This window comes from Phyllobates terribilis, unplaced genomic scaffold, assembly GCF_046119375.1.
Source record: "Phyllobates terribilis strain yellow unplaced genomic scaffold, ASM4611937v1 Scaffold_1__5_contigs__length_1240528914, whole genome shotgun sequence".
NCBI classification, from domain to species: domain Eukaryota; kingdom Metazoa; phylum Chordata; class Amphibia; order Anura; family Dendrobatidae; genus Phyllobates; species Phyllobates terribilis.
The window spans coordinates 479245636-479266448 of NW_027362761.1; the positions used below are offsets into that span (position 1 = coordinate 479245636).

Sequence of the window (20813 nt, forward strand, 5' to 3'; positions counted from 1 at the left end):
AATCCCTATCTTTTTTCCTCCCCTTATCTCCACCCACAGGGACTCTACATTTCCATTGGCCTCACATATATTATCACACTGGATGGGTTTTAGGGAAGAATCAAACATGACGAATGAGAAGAAGCAAATGTGAAGTTATCAGGAACCAATTATCCTCCAGTGCTAAAGTGTCCAGAAGTACAAGGTGTTCAGTGCTCAGAGACATGGAAAAGGTAAGGGAGGCTGAAACCCGACCACCACTGAGCAGGACACAGAAGGGGAAAAGTCAAGATTGGGACAAGAAATATCTGAAGACAGATTTTCTAAAGTTTTATAGACTGAGCACTATGAACTGAGTGGTGATTGAAGTGGTTCCAGCGCACCCCCATGACTGAAAGCCTGAGCCTACTGGGAGGAATAAAGTTAATTTCCTCCTGGCAGCGGGGCTCTAAGTGCAGGAGCCAGACAACTTACCCATATTTACAGGTTACTAGCATTTTTCTACATGATAGGTTCCCTTTAAAGATGAGCTAGGTGGACCTTTTCGGGTTAAAGATGGACTCAAAATCAACTCCTAAACCTACAGCCAGGTTTTTGAAGACACTTTCTTTAAGAAGTGGTACCGGAAAAAGTCTGCATCTTTCATGAAAACCATTTATGTAGGACAATGCTCCACCACTTGCCTTGCTATAGCTTGGCCCAGTCTTGACGTTTCAACTTCTGTGTCTTGTTCAGTGGTGGTTGGGTTTCAGCCTTCCTTACCTCGGCCATGTCTCTGCGCTCTGAACACCTTGTACTTTTGGACCCTCCAGGGAGGTTGCAGTTCTGGAATATGACAGAACTGGAGGATAATGGCTTCCTGATTGCTTTACGCTTGATTCTTCTCAAATCTTTGACAGTTAATGTGCATCTTTTTTCTCCACACGTTTTTGTGACTCTGTTGACTATTTGCAACAAAACGATTGATGGTTCGTGATCACATCCCAATATCTTAGAAATTTTTAGAGTGCTGCATCCCTCTGTAAGACTTGTAAAAATTGTGACTTCTCAGAGTCAGTTAAATCTCTTTTTTGACCCATTTTGCCTAATAATTCTGCACACCTTGATGATGGGTGATGATATCCTCAGGCATAGCCTCCTCATTACACAAATACACATCACCTGATCTGCTTCATCCAATAAGTATTCACGTTTATACAGCTTGGAGTTGGAAAATCTACATAAAATGATGATATGGTCCAAATACTTGCTTAATAATTCTGCACAGAGTGTATACACATATAATTATTAGCACGCAATAATATATAAATTCTTCATATCATCCATCAAAGTCATTTTACCGGAGTTACCATGCAATATGACCAACGCAATCAATATCAGATTATTCTTGCCTTTACATCAAGGTAACACTGTCACTAAACTTAGGACACAGAGCTGACCATGAGGTTTGGCATCACTTAAAATGTACCGAATTTAGTAAACTTTTAACTTATAATTTATTTGGAACTTCTAAATGGAATTAGGCATTAAAGAGTCCTCCAGACTCCCTTACTCATCTCTTTTAAAGCAAATCTTTTGCTGGATTATTTTATTTAAATTGTGCTGTTCCAATGATTCTGGAACAGTTTTCTCTTTTCTTCAGTACCCCTCTGTTCATAAGTTAGAGGCCACAGCCCCACTCAGTATTCGGTCAGTATTCTTTCTCAGGAGTGGGAGCCAAAACCAGGAGAGGAACAATCAGAGAAAAGGTATAATAGAAACAATTGCACCAATTCTGCATTTATCACCCACCCTTGGTTTTGACTCCCACTCCTGAGAAAAAATACTCACCGAATACTGACCAAATACTGATAGTGGGGTCGTGGCCATAGAGCATGAAAAGCAAAAACCCAGTTGGTTGAAAGTAAAATTTGCATCTTTATTACTGGTGACTTAACTTTGGACCAGAAGGGTACAGAAGAATAAGAAACATTGCTCCAGAAGAAGTGTAGTGGCAGCAAATGGAGGAGAGAGACAGTTTAAAACTAAAAAGTCCAATGAATGTTCCTCTTCAAAGGGATTTTAGCACAAAAACACAGAATCACATCAACACTTGGGCCTTGATTCATCAAGAGAGGTGATTTTCACACCAGCCTTGATGAGGGAGCGAGGTGGCGTGCAAAACACCTGATTTATTAATGGAGCTTTGTGGAGTGGTGCTCGCCCTCAATTCGAGACTGGAGTAAAATTTGTGGCATAAGGAATGGCACTGCTCGTCATGAATTTGAAGAGCAGAAGTCGCCAGGCCCTGTCCACTTTGACAGATGTAGGCGCAAATGGTGTGAAAATGCCAAATGTCGCAACATTTTTGTGCAGATTAGCATTGTGCAAAAATTTTGCAACTTTTCAAACCTTTCATGAATTGGGACCTTGATGCTGGTGCTCTATGGTGGCCATTGCTTCTGTGATGCGGTGTCAGAGGGGCAATGTGGCCTGGCAGCATGGCTGCTATTGGGCACGTTGGTTGCGCTCGCTACAAATAGAGTTTTGCAGCAGCAGTGGTTGAGATACACTGCTACTCCTAAAAGAGTAGGGACTCCCTTATTTTCTAGTTCGACAAACGCTGTCAATATACTGTCGATGAGCTATTTCTCTTGACCAGGCAGAACATACATACCGGTATTTTACTTAAAGCAGAATACAAAGGAGCTGTTGTCTAGCAGTCCTACATTGTAGTGGCAGCAATGTTCGTGACGCAGTGCTGCATCTAATAAAGTAAGAATCCACTAAAGAAGTCACAATGACAGATCAGTGGGCTTATACACTTTGATCAAAATCTTATCTAAGAAGCCTGATGTTCTGTTATGAAAATGCTGCTTGGCTGCAGTAGGATCAATGTTTAATATGTAAATGTGCTGTTCAGGTCCGCTTTCATGATGTAACACCAGATGCGTATTTTTCTATATATACCTATACACAGCACAGAAACCAGTGTTGCCATGTACAGAACTGATCATAATGACAGTAAGGAGACTCTGTGTACGATAGTGCTGATCATATTATTTACAATAGGTTACATCAGTCCAAAGAACAGTTCCCCATCATGTTCATATGTTGGGCCAACGGTGTATATTGAATAAAAAGCAATAAAACCCTATATAAATCTTTAATTATTGTTTTAGAAACTCACTCAAGAAACTGCAGCCATTCAGCACTGCAGTCAAGGACTAGCTGCTCCCGCAGCTGATTCAGATGTCTGTAATTTTCGACGATAAAAGGAGAGTGGAAGCGACTGACAGCTTTTGTGCTATGAAAGAGGGAGAGAAAAAAATATACTAAAATCAGAATAAGAAATCAAGGTTACCAAGCAATCAGTTATGTAATCACAAGGGACAATTAGTCTCGGGTGGTTTTTTTTTTCTATTTTCGCGGAGCTTTAGAATAGGTGGATTGACAATTATGGTGAACTTCGTCTCTGTTGCTTCACATTTCCTTTCTTATAAATAGAGCAGCGGGTTACTATGGTGAAGAGCACAGAGAACGCCATTTGCAGAGTTTTATATTACACGGTTGTGCATATAAGGACATTTCCTGATCTAAATACAGTAAAAATACCCAATTTACGCCAAATCAGGCTTTTCCGTCACAATATTATATTCATTCACATAAAAACAAGTTAGTAAGGTTCTTATATGCGCAGCCTTTGGGGATGACATAAGTACCAGTGACTGCTCTGGTTTATTGAAAACTTATGGTGACGGATAGGTTTTTCAAAATTTTCAAGGAATAAAGAAATGGTTAGATTAAAGAATCCGGTTTTGATGGTTATCTGCTGTATACTTATGTTTTTGGTGCATGTCCTGTGTGTTCTTAAGGGTCCAGTCCAGCTTCACAGGTGACCGCATTTTCCTCCAAAAGTTTAAAAGTGACAACGTGGAATTCAGCAGGAAAAGCGACGGTCGGGTAGCTAGGGAAGCTGTAGAATTGCTCTTTCTTGCCAAGTGATATCAATTTATGCCATGTACACAAAGGTTCCCATTCATCAAGATCTTCTCGCCAGTATTGATGAGGGGACGGGATGGAGTGCAAGGCTCTTGATTAGAGATGAGTGAACCTGAACTGTAAATTTCGGGGTTCGTACCAGACACCTAGTGTCCGGATACAGAACTCCGGACACGGACTTCTCCAAGAGAGAGGGCGAGAGAGGGGAACAGAAAGAGAGAGGGGAACAGAAAGAGAGGGGGACAGGGAGGCAGAGAGAGGGGGACAGGGAGACAGAAAGAGGGGGACAGGGAGACAGAGAGAGGGGGACAGGGAGACAGAGAGAGGGGGACAGGGAGACAGAGAGAGGGGGACAGGGAGACAGAGAGAGGGGGAGGGAGACAGAGAGGGAGATACAGAGGGGGCCGAGGGTGTGAGAAAGGGGGAACAGAGAGGAGGAGATTGAGGGGGAGAGAGAGAGAAGGGGAGAGAGAGAGAGAGAGAAGGGGAGAGAGAGAGAGAGAGAGAGAGAAGGGGAGAGAGGGAGAGAGAGAGAGAAGGGGAGAGAGGGAGAGAGAGAGAGAAGGGGAGAGAGGGAGAGAGAGAGAGAAGGGGAGAGCGGGAGAGAGAAGGGGAGAGCGAGAGAGAGAAGGGGAGAGCGAGAGAGAGAAGGGGAGAGCGAGAGAGAGAAGGGGAGAGCGAGAGAGAGAAGGGGAGAGCGAGAGAGAGAAGGGGAGAGCGAGAGAGAGAAGGGGAGAGCGAGAGAGAGAAGGGGAGAGCGAGAGAGAGAAGGGGAGAGCGAGAGAGAGAAGGGGAGAGCGAGAGAGAGAAGGGGAGAGCGAGAGAGAGAAGGGGAGAGCGAGAGAGAGAAGGGGAGAGCGAGAGAGAGAAGGGGAGAGCGAGAGAGAGAAGGGGAGAGCGAGAGAGAGAAGGGGAGAGCGAGAGAGAGAAGGGGAGAGCGAGAGAGAGAAGGGGAGAGCGAGAGAGAGAAGGGGAGAGCGAGAGAGAGAAGGGGAGAGCGAGAGAGAGAAGGGGAGAGCGAGAGAGAGAAGGGGAGAGCGAGAGAGAGAAGGGGAGAGCGAGAGAGAGAAGGGGAGAGCGAGAGAGAGAAGGGGAGAGCGAGAGAGAGAAGGGGAGAGCGAGAGAGAAAAGGGGAGAGCGAGAGAGAGAAGGGGAGAGCGAGAGAGAGAAGGGGAGAGCGAGAGAGAGAAGGGGAGAGCGAGAGAGAGAAGGGGAGAGCGAGAGAGAGAAGGGGAGAGCGAGAGAGAGAAGGGGAGAGCGAGAGAGAGAAGGGGAGAGCGAGAGAGAGAAGGGGAGAGCGAGAGAGAGAAGGGGAGAGCGAGAGAGAGAAGGGGAGAGCGAGAGAGAGAAGGGGAGAGCGAGAGAGAGAAGGGGAGAGCGAGAGAGAGAAGGGGAGAGCGAGAGAGAAAAGGGGAGAGCGAGAGAGAAAAGGGGAGAGCGAGAGAGAAAAGGGGAGAGCGAGAGAGAAAAGGGGAGAGCGAGAGAGAAAAGGGGAGAGCGAGAGAGAAAAGGGGAGAGCGAGAGAGAGAAGGGGAGAGCGAGAGAGAGAAGGGGAGAGCGAGAGAGAGAAGGGGAGAGCGAGAGAGAGAAGGGGAGAGCGAGAGAGAAAAGGGGAGAGCGAGAGAGAAAAGGGGAGAGAGAGAGAGAAAAGGGGAGAGAGAGAGAGAAAAGGGGAGAGAGAGAGAGAAAAGGGGAGAGAGAGAGAGAAAAGGGGAGAGAGAGAGAGAAAAGGGGAGAGAGAGAGAGAGAGAAGGGGAGAGAGAGAGAGAAGGGGAGAGAGAGAGAGAAGGGGAGAGAGAGAGAGAAGGGGAGAGAGGGGGAGAGAGAGAGAGAAGGGGAGAGACTGGTCAAAACTGATAAGTCTACAGTCACTCTGTGTGACATCAGACTTTTGAATCCCCCCAGCACACGCGCTGTGGGTCATTCGCTGGTTTCAGACCCAAACGGGATGGTATGTATGAGTTATACATATCCCCGCTCTCCATACACTTGTATTGAGCGAGGCTGCGCTCTCTAGTCGGACACACCCATTGGCAGTCTGTGCCACTAGATGGGTGTGGCCTCACTCAATACAAGTGTATGGGGCGAGGCCGCGCCCACTGGCTGGGGGTATGTATAACTCATACACACCCTCCAGTCTCTGGTCTAAAACTGGGGAATCCCCGCAGTGCACAGTGCATGCACCGGGGGGATTCATAAGTCTGCAATCACACAGAGTGGCTTATGAGATTTGACCGGACAATACCTTTAAGCATATGAAATACTGCTCTATGGGGTTGAGAGCTGGTGATTGACTCTGCTATTGCAGATATTCCACTTCTTTGCCATTGTTCAACTGTATTGTGAAGCGCCGTCCAATCAACCTTGCTGCATTTGGTTGAATCTGAGCAGAAAGTATCGCCCTGTACACTCCAGAAATCATGCAGCTGCTTCTGTCTACAGTCACATCATCAATAAACACTAGTGATCCAGGGCCATTGGAAATCATCACTGCCTCCACCATGTTTTACAGGTAATGTGGTGTGCTTTGGATCATGAGCCGTTACAATACTTTCTTCTTCCCATCATTCTGGTACAGGTTGATCTTCGTTTCATCTGTCCAAAGACTGCTTTACCAGAACTGCGATGGTTTGTTTAGATGTTTTCTTGGTAAAGTCTAATCTGGCCTTTCTATTTTTAAGGCTGATTAATGGTTTGCACCTTGTGGTGAACCCTCTGTGTTTGCTCTCATGAAGTCTTCTCTTCATGGTAGACTTAGATACAGAAACACCTAATTCCTGGAGAGTATTCTTCACTTGAGTGGATGTTGTAAAGGGGTTTTTCTTCACCATGGAAAAGGATTCTGCGATCATCCACCATTGTTGTCTTCCATGGACTTTCCTGGCTTTTTTGAGTTCCCAAGCTCACCAGTGAGCTTTTTTTTGCAAAATGTACCAAACTGTTGATTTCGCCACTCCTAACATTTCCTCTTTCTGATTGATTTCTTCTTTATTTTGAGCCCAATGATGGTCTGTTTCTCTTCCATTGAGAGTGCCTTAGACTGCATAATGTGGGTTCACAGCGATAGTTTGCAAATGCCACACCTGGAATTAGCTCCAGACCTTTTACCTGCTTAATTGATGATGTATTAACGATGGAATAGCCCATTAAAGTGTTTATGTGATAATTATCCAATTACTTTTGGTCCCTTTAAAAGGATGCAGCTACATATTAAAGAGCTGTAATTCCTAAACCCTTATTCAAAACTAGGATGTGAATACCCACAAACTAAAATCTGCACTTTAATTCCATATTGATTATTTAACTGTATCTTGAATATGTTTGGTAAACAGCTAAAATGCCAAAACTTGTGTCACTGTAAAAATATTTCGGGACCTAACTGTATATACAGTGTGTGTGGGAACTGAAGAAGAGGGAGGAAGGAATGAAGTAGGGGCTTTATTTAAAAAGGGCAACCCCTTTTTACATAAAGCAGTCACCCATGTAAAATAAAAACAACATATACTCGCCTCCTGCACCTGTGTTCTACCAGTGTTGTCTGCGTGCTGCTATGCCACGTGAGCCCTGCAGTGGTCACTATTAGGCTGCTGTCTTTCTCTTCCTCCTTTGGTAGTTCGAGGAAAGGAAGTGAGAGCACAACAGCCCCAATACCAACCACTGAATGTTGTACCACGTGAGTCCTGCAGCAAATTAGTGGCCACTGCTCAGGCTGCAGTGTTCTCACTTCAGCTAGAGGAACCTCAGCCCACCGAAAGAAGCGAAAACGCAGCAGTGAAATAGAGACAGCCGATTGGTTATGTCACATGAGCCATATAGCCAAAATGTCACGCGAGCCCAGGATTAGCGGCGCCAACGCTGCAGGAACGGCACCGGTGTGGAAGATGAGTATACGTGGTTTAAACAGGGGTTGTCCAGGTAGTGGATCACCCCTTAATGCCCCCCCCATACACAGACTAACATCTGCTGAATCCACCGATATCTGCAGGTTCTGCCAGCAGTCTAATTAGTTTTTCCTGCGAAATAATATCACAGGAGATAAGGATCTGGCATGTCCGATTTCTGATCCTTATGTTGTAGGTAAGATAAGCTGCCACCTGGCAGCTTCTGTATTGTAGAGCACACAGGAGGGCTCCTGTGTATGGAAGAGTCGAGAGAGATAAATGTCAGAAAAATTATATCTTTTGTGTATGCGTCCCCTTAACACACGTTGGGCTTTATGACTTACTAGTGATCTTTCATTCTTAGAATTCTCATCTATTACGCTGTGATTTTGTTCTTTTTTTTTCCGTGCGTTAGTTCTGTCTGCGTGTTATTAAAGAGTGTTTAATAAGACACAGAACTAGTGCATGAAAAAGAATAATTGTAATAAATGAGGACCCTAAAAGTGAAAGATCACTAAGAAGCCCTATAACCAAACATGTGTGTTAAGGGATGAGTGTCATTAAAGAGTGATATTTAGTGTTTTATTATAGGCTTCCTGGTGGGCAGTGATGGTGAAACCTATCGGACCTGTGACATATTAAATGTGCGACATGAAGCTTTAGTTTCCTATGTAACCAGAAGTTCGCCAGCAGCTGAATACTATTCTGCCTACTAAATGAGAAGTCTAGTATAACTGCATATTGTAAATTGTGATATGCAATATCCAATAGTGGGGGTTGTAGATTATCATTACCAGTAAACATCATTATTAAATGTAATTATTGTGAAATTCAGTCGGAATGTAAGTATGCATCGCCTTCTCATCAAGGTCTTATATACAGTATGGCAAAATACAGAATTCTACATTTTTCCAGTTTTTGATCTTTTATCTATTAACCAACAATAAACTAATGATTTTACTGAACATAAATACACAATAAGTATGTAGACTCTAAGGAGAGCAAGATCTTATTGATATCACCAGCTCGCAGAACTTCTCTTGTTGGTGTAGTCAGTACAGCAGATTTATAGGGAACAGCAATTGCATGTGTTATTATGGAGAATGCAGAAATGATTGTATGCAGATAAAAGCAGCAATGAAAGATGCACATGACTGGTCACTTATTAACAAAGGAATAAGACAAAAGAATAAGCTAAAATATACAACCTACTGTTCTATAACCTCCAGAAAAATGTGTGAGAATGGAATATGCAGCTCTTCTCTCATTACATATACTTTAAGATGTTAGTAGATTTCATGGTCTTTCATATATAACATACCTACTTATGGAAACCCAATTGGATGGTACACTGGAAATCAAAGGATTCTTTACTTCAATTAAAAACTGGGAAGGAAAAAAACAAAAACAAAGTGAAGATCGGGACTGCACACTTCAAAATGGGATGATATATTCAAGGGGTTTTCCTACGAACAAAAGTTCATTTTAATCAATAGATCTATTGGAATGATAATAACTTCCACAATTGGATGTGTTTAAACTAAATGTTCCTGTGCTGAGATAATCTTATACATGTGCCCCTGCTGTGTACTGTGTAATGCCTGTGTCTGACCGTACAGGGACATGGTCTGATCGTACCACAGCTCCTGGACAGGGGAGGAGTAAAAAACTATACAGACATAACAGCCTGTGATCGCAAATTATTTTTTCTTTGAAGTAAAAAGTTGTTTAAAAACAAACAAGGAAATGTTTTACCTCACAGAAAGAATCAGCTGTGCTGTTCTGTCTGTATACTCTTTTGCTTCCTCCCCTGCCCAGGAGATGTGGTACGATCAGACCATGTTCCTGTACGGTCAGACACAGCCATTACACAGTACACAGCAGGGGCACATTTATAAGATTATCTCAGCACAGGAACATTTAGTTTAAACACATCCAATTGTGGAAGTTATTATCATTCCAAGGTCTATTGATTAAAATTAACTTTTGTTCAAGGGAAAACCCCTTAAGTAACAAAATCATCTAGATCACTGGTCCTCAGAGTGCAGATCATGAACCAAATGTGGACTGCTGGTAAAGATGAGCAGATCACTTCACACAACCCCGGATTCACGGTCAACATCAGTAGTTTCTGGCCGTACACAGGAGCTGCATGACTTTCCTGAGCTTCTGTCTTCCCTGGCATGACATTTGAGTCTGGAGCCTGACATGATTTCATCTCTGCAGCACACAGGTGATATCTCACCAGAATAGAGCAACACGTTAATACATAAAAGGATGTACAAAGATGGTCATGCCGTACTCAAAGAAAAAGCTGTGAAAGAAACTGCTCCATATTGTTATTCTGATGGCAGCGAGGTTATAGCGACACATCCTGGGATACCTTTCTAGAAGGTAAGTTTCTGCATTACATTAAAACACTTTTAATTAGCTGGTCATTAGTCACCTTTACCCAGGGGAGGTAAAAAGTGTTTATTCTCAGCAACAGAAAGTGAATTATTACAATAAACAATTTGTCATAATAAGGGCTGAATAATTACAGGATTTGTATGACGATATAATGCGATTACAAACGTCTTTATGGAGTCTTTATTCCATGTATCATTGTATTCTAGTATTTTCTATCATTCTTACAGTAGATGCTGATGTCTGGTTTTGATATCCGTCCAGTGATGCCCATACTGGTGCACGGTTTGCTGCAAAAGAGACCTCAGTAGTGCAACGAGCCATGTACAGTAGTGTTCAAAATAATAGCAGTCCAATATGACTAACTAGATTAATAACTGTTTTTGGTATACATTATATTACCACATGTCAAACAATTTACCAGTTGGTGCAGTAGATTCTAAGAAAACCAACAGATCCAGCATTCATGATCTGCATGTTTTAGCATCTGTGTATATGAATAATTAATTGAAGGCAGGTATATTCAAAATAATAGCAGTGTGGAGCTCATTTCGTGAGGTCAATCATTCTGTGAAGAAACAGGTGTGAATCAGGTGGCCATTATTTAAGGGTGAAGCCAGCACATGTTGTACATGCATTTCTCCTTGAAAGCCTGAGAAATATGGGTTATTCGAGACATTGTTCAGAAGAACAGCATACTTTGATTAAAAAGTTGATTGGAGAGGGTGAAACTTATAAATAAGTGCAGACAACGATAGGCTGTTCAGCTAAAATGATCTCCAATGCTTTAAAATGGAAAGCAAAACCAGAGAGACGTGGAAGAAAACGGAAGACTACCATTCGAATGGATCGAAGAATAGCCAGAATACCAAAGGCTCAGCCAATGCTCAGCTCTAGGATGATCAAAGACAGTCTCAAGTTACCTTTGAGTACTGTGACAGTTAGAAGACGCCTGTGTAAAGCTAATCTCTTAACAAGAAGTCCCCGCAAAGTCCCACTGTTAAAAAAAAAAAATGACATGTACTGAAGTGGATACAATTTTTGGGTCCAAGGGCCGCAGACGACCCCCAAACTCTGCATTCAAGCCACAGTACACTCTGAAGACAGTGAAGCATGGTGGTGCAAGCATCATGATATGGGCAGGTTTCTCTTACTATGGTGCCGAACCTATTTACGGCATACCAGGGATTATAGACCAGTTTGCATATATTACAATATTTGAAGAGGTCATGCTGCCTTACGCTGAAGAGGATATGCTCTTGAAATGGGTGTTTAAACAAGACAACGACCCTAAACACACCAGTAAACGAGTAAAATCTTGGTACCAATCCAATAAAATTGAGGTTATGGAGTGGCCAGCCCAATTCCCGGAACTTAATCTGATAGAACACTTGTGGGGTGACATAAAAAATGCAGTTTCTGAGGCAAAGCCAAAAAAATGCCAAAAAATTGTGGGATGTAGTCAAAGCATCCTGGGCTGGAATAACAGTTGACAGGTGCCAGAGGTTGGTTGACTCTTTGCAACATAGATGTGAAGCAGTTCTAAAAAACTCTGGTTATACAACTAAATATTAGGTTAGTGATTCACAGGAATGCTAAATCCTCAAAAAAAAATGGGTACATATTGTGAGTTTGTAAAGACAAATGCAGACACTGCTATATTTTTGAACAGCCCAGTGTTCACTTTTGTTATATTCTGTTAAGTAGTTAAAAATTTTATACATTTCTCTTCATGTTTTGAATTAGAAAACAGTGTGCAATGTTCCCAATGCATGTAAATAAAACCTAGTATAAAGAGTTTGTGCTTAACTCATGTTTTTGAACACACTGCTATTATTTTGAACACTACTGTATATGTGTGACCATTACATGAGTGCAGTGTAACAAGCCATGTATCTGTGTGACCATTCGGGTATGTGCATATGGTCAGGAGCCACCTGCGGCCCAGATGCTGCGTAATAGCCGCGCGGCTTCCACTCATCATGCAAATGAGCGGCACCATTTTTTTTTCCACATGCGAACTTTCCTCATAGAGGTTAGTCTATGGGAAAAGTCCACATGTGGACTCGTAAGAGAAATTGAGATGCTGTGGATCTGTAAGATGCGCCGCATGTCCGTGTCTGCGGGTGATCCGCAGGTGCACAAAGACACATAGTGGACATGGGATTTCTAGAAATCCCATCCACTATGCAATAACATCCGGCCTCTGCGGGTTTGACGCTGCATAGACAAGCAGCTTCAAACCCGCAGTGTCTCCGGATCATGTGTACAGCCCCTTACACGAGTGCAGTGTAACGAGCCATGTATCTGTGTGACCATTACATGAGTGCAGTGTAACGAGCCATGTATCTGTGTGACCATTACAAGAGTGCAGTGTAACAAGCCATGTATCTGTGTGACCATTACATGAGTGCAGTGTAACAAGCCATGTATCTGTGTGACCATTACAGGAGTGCAGTGTAAGGCTATGTGCCCACGATGCAGAAATGCTGCTTATTTTTTCCGCTTCTCCCTGGCAGGAAAAATGCATGCGGTTTTAAAATGTGTTTTTCCCGCCAGGTAGAAGCGTTTGTCAAGCGGTTTTGCATGCATTTCTGCATGCGGGTTATCAAGCGCTCTTCCAAGCGATTTTAGCATCACTTGGAAAGTGCTTGACAACTTGTTCACACTATATAAATCCATGCAACCGACATGGATTTATAGTAGTGTGACCCAAGTTAGTTAAAAAAAAAAAAAAAGAATAAGAAAGGTAAAAAATAAAAAATAAAGATTATACTTACCTTCCGATGTCCTCCCGGTGTTTTCTCCGCTGCATCCGGTGTCTTGGGCGGCTCGCGTTGGTGTGAAAGGCCTGCGGTGACGTCATTGAGTCACGTGACAGGTCACATGACTCAATGATGTCATGGCAGGTCCTTCACAACACCGCGACCCATACAGCAGACCAGACAGAGGGGAGAAAACACCGGGAGGACATCGGAAGGTAACTATAATCTTTATTTTTTATTTTAAATTCTTTTTTTTAACAGGTTCTATGGTACCCGGGTCTGGATGAGAGTCTCCTCTTCTCCAGACCTGGGTACCATCCGCACATTGAACCGTGTGATATCCGCATGTGCAGATGCAGTGATGCGGATGTCATGTGGTCCAATGCAAGTCAATGGCGGCGATTACGCTGTGTGTTCGCAAAATTAATGGACATGCTGCGTATTTTTCCGCAATGTTAATCCGCAGCATGTGCACAGCACATGCGGATTATCATTGGGGACCATGAGGCACGTATTACCAAGCGGATTTTAAGAATTTTCACTGCGGAAATTCCGCGGCAAAAACGCTTGAAAAACGCATAGTGGGTACGCAGCCTAACAAGCCATGTATCTGTGTGACCATTGCATGAGTGCAGTGTAACGAGCCATGTATCTGTGTGACCATTACACGAGTGCAGTGTAACGAGCCATGTATCTGTGTGACCATTACACGAGTGCAGTGTAACGAGCCATGTATCTGTGTGACCATTACATGAGTGCAGTGTAACAAGCCATGTATCTGTGTGACCATTACAAGAGTGCAGTGTAACGAGCCATGTATCTGTGTGACCATTACAAGAGTGCAGTGTAACGAGCCATGTATCTGTGTGACCATTACACGAGTGCAGTGTAACGAGCCATGTATCTGTGTGACCATTACACGAGTGCAGTGTAACGAGCCATGTATCTGTGTGATCATTACACGAGTGCAGTGTAACGAGCCATGTATCTGTGTGACCATTACACGAGTGCAGCCTAACAAGCCATGTATCTGTGTGACCATTACATGAGTGCAGTGTAACGAGCCATGTATCTGTGTGACCATTACACGAGTGCAGTGTAACGAGCCATGTATCTGTGTGACCATTACACGAGTGCAGTGTAACGAGCCATGTATCTGTGTGACCATTACACGAGTGCAGTGTAACGAGCCATGTATCTGTGTGACCATTACACGAGTGCAGTGTAACGAGCCATGTATCTGTGTGATCATTACACGAGTGCAGTGTAACGAGCCATGTATCTGTGTGACCATTACACGAGTGCAGTGTAACGAGCCATGTATCTGTGTGACCATTACACGAGTGCAGTGTAACGAGCCATGTATCTGTGTGACCATTACACGAGTGCAGTGTAACGAGCCATGTATCTGTGTGACCATTACAAGAGTGCAGTGTAACGAGCCATGTATCTGTGTGACCATTACACGAGTGCAGTGTAACGAGCCATGTATCTGTGTGACCATTACACGAGTGCAGTGTAACGAGCCATGTATCTGTGTGACCATTACATGAGTGCAGTGTAACGAGCCATGTATCTGTGTGACCATTACAAGAGTGCAGTGTAACGAGCCATGTATCTGTGTGACCATTACAAGAGTGCAGTGTAACAAGCCATGTATCTGTGTGACCATTACAAGAGTGCAGTGTAACAAGCCATGTATCTGTGTGACCATTACAAGAGTGCAGTGTAACGAGCCATGTATCTGTGTGATCATTACATGAGTGCAGTGTAACGAGCCATGTATCTGTGTGACCATTACACGAGTGCAGTGTAACGAGCCATGTATCTGTGTGACCATTACACGAGTGCAGTGTAACGAGCCATGTATCTGTGTGACCATTACACGAGTGCAGTGTAACGAGCCATGTATCTGTGTGACCATTACACGAGTGCAGTGTAACGAGCCATGTATCTGTGTGACCATTACACGAGTGCAGTGTAACGAGCCATGTATCTGTGTGACCATTACACGAGTGCAGTGTAACGAGCCATGTATCTGTGTGACCATTACATGAGTGCAGTGTAACGAGCCATGTATCTGTGTGACCATTACAAGAGTGCAGTGTAACGAGCCATGTATCTGTGTGACCATTACAAGAGTGCAGTGTAACAAGCCATGTATCTGTGTGACCATTACAAGAGTGCAGTGTAACGAGCCATGTATCTGTGTGATCATTACACGAGTGCAGTGTAACGAGCCATGTATCTGTGTGACCATTACACGAGTGCAGTGTAACGAGCCATGTATCTGTGTGACCATTACACGAGTGCAGTGTAACGAGCCATGTATCTGTGTGACCATTACATGAGTGCAGTGTAACGAGCCATGTATCTGTGTGACCATTACAAGAGTGCAGTGTAACGAGCCATGTATCTGTGTGACCATTACACGAGTGCAGTGTAACGAGCCATGTATCTGTGTGATCATTACATGAGTGCAGTGTAACGAGCCATGTATCTGTGTGACCATTACACGAGTGCAGTGTAACGAGCCATGTATCTGTGTGATCATTACATGAGTGCAGTGTAACGAGCCATGTATCTGTGTGATCATTACATGAGTGCAGTGTAACGAGCCATGTATCTGTGTGACCATTACATGAGTGCAGTGTAACGAGCCATGTATCTGTGTGATCATTACATGAGTGCAGTGTAACGAGCCATGTATCTGTGTGATCATTACATGAGTGCAGTGTAACGAGCCATGTATCTGTGTGACCATTACATTACTGAATGCAGAGATCTTGCAAACTGAGGAAGTGACAAACAATGTTTGTAAGAAAATTGAGAAACTTTTGCCACAAATGTCTGATAGATGCAGGTTTTATGTTTTGACCAACACATTTTTACGATTATTTTGGGAATACGATTTCCCAACCCGTGGCCTGCCCAGTAATGCTGTCACTTTGAAAAGAGGGGTGATTTTCTCTTCACTTGCTTCTATGAGAGTTTTGAGTAGAGTTGTGCACATTTTAGGGTGGTCTCAGCAAGGTCACTAAGACGCCTCAAAGCTAAAATCCTGCTTGGTTCATTTCAGCACCGTGCAGCTGGACAGCTCCTAAGTCTGGAGGCTGTCATTAGCTCCCAGTGCATCACCATCCAATGTGGTCCTTTGCTGAGGACTATAGATAGTATGACTCTGTCCAATTGCATTTTTGCTGAATTCCATCCTTAGTTCTATGAACTTCCCTGGTTGTCCGGCATTCTGAATTCTAGGAAAACTCAAGTTTATCCTCAAGTCCAGACCACAGAAGAGTGAACGTAACTAAAAACACATAGATCTGCCGAGAAACTAAAGAGTCAAAACGGTATCATTTGTTTTACTCAATGTTGCCTCATTTTTTATTTTTATTTCAGATGCAAGGATTATGGCTCCTCTTCTCCTGAAGTATGACTTGAGAAAAAAAAATAAAGTGTCTCAAAACTACATGGAAGTGTCACAACCCTCTAATGCCTGTCACTTTGTGGCTGAACCTGGCATCTAAAAATATAATTAAATTTGTAATTTTTATCATATTCTGTCTTTGTATTTTATGTGGAACTTTTTCAAAATGGCTTCTTGTGGTACACTATATAAATAATCCGATAAAAAAGAATGATCTCTGCATAATAAAAACATCGTGGGGTATCATAACATCCTAATATAAACACCACCTCTCATCTAACTCTCTCTTCGACAACCGACAATCTGGCTTCTGTCCCCACCATTACACCGAACCAGCCCTGACCAAACTTATGAATGGCTTACTTATAGCCAAAGATAACGAACAACTCTATATACTCCTCCTTCTTGACCTGTTCTCTGCCTTTGACACAGTTGACCACTGCCTCCTACTACAGATCCTCTCTTCCTTTGGCGTCAAAGACCTTGCCCTCTCCTGGATCTCCTCATACCTTTCCAACCGCACATTTAGAGTCTCCCACTCCCACATTACCTCTTCATGCCACCCTCTCTCTGTTTAGTGTCCTTCAAGGCTCCATCCTAGGACCCCTACTCTTCTCCATCTATACCCTTTGCCTGGGACAACTCAAAGTCTCATGGCTTCCGGTATCATTTGTACGCTGAGAACACTCAGATCTACCTCTCTGGCCCAGAAGTCACCTCTCTGTTGTCCAGATCCCAGGGTGTATATCAGCCATATGCTATTTCTCCCCTCGCTTCCTCAAGCTCAATACGGACAAATCTGAACTCATCATCTTTCCTCCATCTCCCGTATCTTCCCTACCTGATCTATCTATCACAATAAATGACATCACGCTTTCCCCTGTACCGGAAATTCGCTGCCTCATAGTAACCCTGGACTCTGCCCTGTCCTTCAAACCACACATCCAAGCTCTCGCCACCTCCTGTCGCCTCCAGCTCAAAAATATTTTCAGAATCCATCCTTTCCTCAACCCTTAATCTACTAAACTGCTTGTGCATGCCCTCATCATCTCCCGCCTCGACTACTGCAACATCCTCCTCTGTGGCCTACAAGCTAACACTCTTGCACCTCTCCAGTCCGTTCTTAACTCTGCTGCCTGACTATTTCATCTCTCCTCGCTACTCCTCTGCAACCCCCCTTTGCGAATCCCTTCACTGGCTCCCAATTCCCCAGCGTATCCAACTCAAACTACTAATACTGGCCTACAAACCCTCTATAACCTTTCTCCTCCATACATTTCCAAACTAATCCCCTCCCAAGACCCCCTCCTCTTCTCCACACATATACGTTCCTCACCCAACCGCCTCAAAGACTTCTCCCGAATATCCCCCATCCTCTGGAATTCTGTGCCTCAACACATCTGATTAGCCGTCACATTCGGATCCTTTAGACAGAACCCGAAAACCTCTCTCTTCAAACAAGCCTACAGCCTGCAATACCAACGTTGCCGCCTCACCACCACCATAGTTGCTGCAACCCCCCAACCTACTGTTGGGTGATTATATCTAACACATCTGCAGGCTCCTCTCAACAGTTAGTTAGTTACTTGTCTTACTGGTTACTCCCCCTTTTGTTAAAAATAATCTCTGGGGGCAGGTTCTCATGTAGATCAGTGTCCTCCCCATAGCCCCGGGAAGAGGCCATTTACATATAAGAAAGACGTGGATTTCTCTGGAATAAGATATCAGACTGCAGATATCAAGGTGTCATTTTATTCAGCTTCCTATGGCCTACATGCCCATATACACTACGTAGGAGGGTTGATCCTTCTGATAGATTCCCTTTAATGTCTCATTTGAATATGAATGAACTAGCTAATTACTCACCAATGTAGCAACAGATAGAAGATATAAACATGTCAATGAATTTACATTTAGAAGACCTGCAAGCCCATATATGCAGTTTGGGGAGGAGGTAGGGTTGTTCTTACTGACAGATTCCCCTTAAGAAACCCTACTCCAAAAATCCCATGAGTATCCAGAGGACAGTAATTTTACACGTCTGCAGCCTGATGTGTCAATCACATTGCATATTAAAATATCTTACGTATTATATGTAAAATGTGAATTCGACAAAACCCATATTTATGGGTAATTATGCGTCTCAAATTAATATAGTGTTATTTACGGTACATCAGCCGTGTACAATCTGTCCTAGAAAACAGTTTGCTTAATGATGGTTCATTACTAGAGCGGATGCCTCGGGAATACGATAGGTCAGAACATTGAACAAACATTTATCTCTGCGGCATGTATTGTTCTATTACCTCTTGTCCAGACACTGTGGTATAAGATAAGGAAGGATTTCTCAATGTGTGACGGATTTCTTTAAGATGTCCTTGAATTTGTGAAATTACCTCCTGGATTTCAGCTTTCCTATCTTTTATTTTTGGAAAGTCTGTGAGGTCCTTGAACAGGTCTGTCTTATTTCCAGCTCTAGGAACAAAGCTCTTTAAATACCAAAATCTGTATGTGGAATTTCTGTATATTAACAAGGCAACGATCAGCACTTACTTAACAGCTTCTTGATTTAACACCTGGACAAACTTCTGCATCGGACTGAGAATTTGTGGGACTTCGGTAAAAATCTTTTTCAGCAAAGCTGACTGAACTTGAGAGGTGACGGCAGGAATCAATACTTTAAGCTGGCCTTCTAAATTGCACAATGTGCTGACGATTAAGAAGAACTCCCGAGGGGAACACTGCAAAGAAAACGACATCGTAAAATATGTAGTTTAAAAGACCAGGCGAAGTCGAAACTTGATCTAATCCAAACATTTGTCAAATTTAGTCACCTTTAAAAGGCAATTAAAAGTATCGATCACAGAAAAGCCTCATCTAACAGGGAAACTTGTCACATCCTACAGCAGCAACAACTGCAAAGTGAACGTCGGCTTTTTTTTTTGATAAGTGGATCTCGATGAGAGAGTGGCTGTACAGTTTGCAAAAGCTTTTAAGAATGTTATGGGTGACCACTAATTAACAGGCAGAATAAAAACCAATTATGGGTATATCTTGGATTGATGTAGCAGTAGTGAGGTCATGTGAAACACTACAAATGATGGGATGAAGCTGAAATTAAATGTTCAGCTGGTTTAATTTTTTGGAATTTTAGAAAAATTATGTTTTTGTTATTTTAGCCATTTTTGGTATGAAGGGAAGATTTTCCCAACAAGGTCATTTGAAACTGAAGGCACAATGTGTTGTTTAATAGAGTTGTATTAATTAAAATGAAAAAATGAACTGGAGTATAAATTGTCTTTTGAGAATGGTATTAATGGTAAATTCCTATGATTTGTGATCAGTGTACACTGGAACCCCCACCAATCAAAAACATTACAGCTTAAAGAGAACCTTAGATTTCGGTGCACCTCTGCCTGTGTCCGGTCTGTGAATGATCGGCCTCCACTATTTGAAATCTCAGCAGTGATCTGTCATTCATAGACCGGAGACAAGCGGAGGGTCCAGGGAATCACAGAGAGGGAGGAGAAGACCCAGTGCATGGTCCGCCCCTGTGCACCGAAATCTAATTAGCATAAAATTTCAAATTGCAATTAAAGAACAACAACAAAGCAGATTTCTTCACCAAAGGTATCAATGTAATCAGTACTACAGTATTACAGTGCAATTACAGCCATGTCTTACAGAGTTGTGCTGACAGGTTCTCTTTAAAGAAGCACTCCCATTAACTTTTTTTTTTCACTATACCTGAGCAAATGTTAGTGCACTGTCAGTGTGTTAATATATGAAAATTGCCTCTTTAGAGAGGAAGAGGACTTGAACTTCATAGCGACACCTGTTGGAAGCAGCAATCCTACAAGTCAATATCAACCCTTTAACGAGTCTTACAATATGACTTAGGATAAAAGCCAAATCAGAATCTCTATTTGCAGACACGGTGTTTCTGGGTATTGCCCCTTGTCAGTGCAAAGTATGAGAACTGATTTGGATGGGTGAGAGGCTCTGTAAAGAGGTCTAAGGAGTAACCGTTTCTGCTTGTGGAGAGTGACATAGTTGGACTTGGCATGCCAATGTAAGGAGGTTTATTGACATTGATGACAGTGCGCTCTGTGTGTGAGCAGGAAGTCTCTTTCACAATGTAATCCTATGGCGCCTCTTTCTGACACGCCATAGGCTTATGTTGTAAAAGCCACTCCCAGGTTACAGAGAGCGCAGTGAAAAGGAGACGGATACCAGAAAAGACGGAGATCGGTGAGCAAATTAACACACTGACACTATGATAACATTTACAAAAGGTTCAGGTAAAAAAAAAAAAAAAAGTTAACGATTGCCTGTCAGCACACAATCACTGTTCAAACCAAGCACAGGTGATCT

General features: G+C 43.1%; 1 protein-coding gene across 3 annotated transcripts in view; it reads right to left on the reverse strand.

Moving 5' to 3' along the window:
* MSH3 (mutS homolog 3) overlaps positions 1 to 20813 on the reverse strand; it is a 252919-nt gene that overhangs the window by 89229 nt on the left and 142877 nt on the right. For all 3 annotated transcript variants that reach the window (XM_073679269.1, XM_073679248.1, XM_073679259.1), the window contains 4 exons: positions 18993 to 19180; positions 18746 to 18914; positions 9163 to 9227; positions 3149 to 3265 (listed from right to left, as the gene is read on the reverse strand). In XM_073679269.1, coding sequence (XP_073535370.1) covers positions 3149 to 3265; positions 9163 to 9227; positions 18746 to 18914; positions 18993 to 19180 — 539 coding nt within the window. The remainder of the gene's footprint in view (positions 1 to 3148; positions 3266 to 9162; positions 9228 to 18745; positions 18915 to 18992; positions 19181 to 20813) is intronic.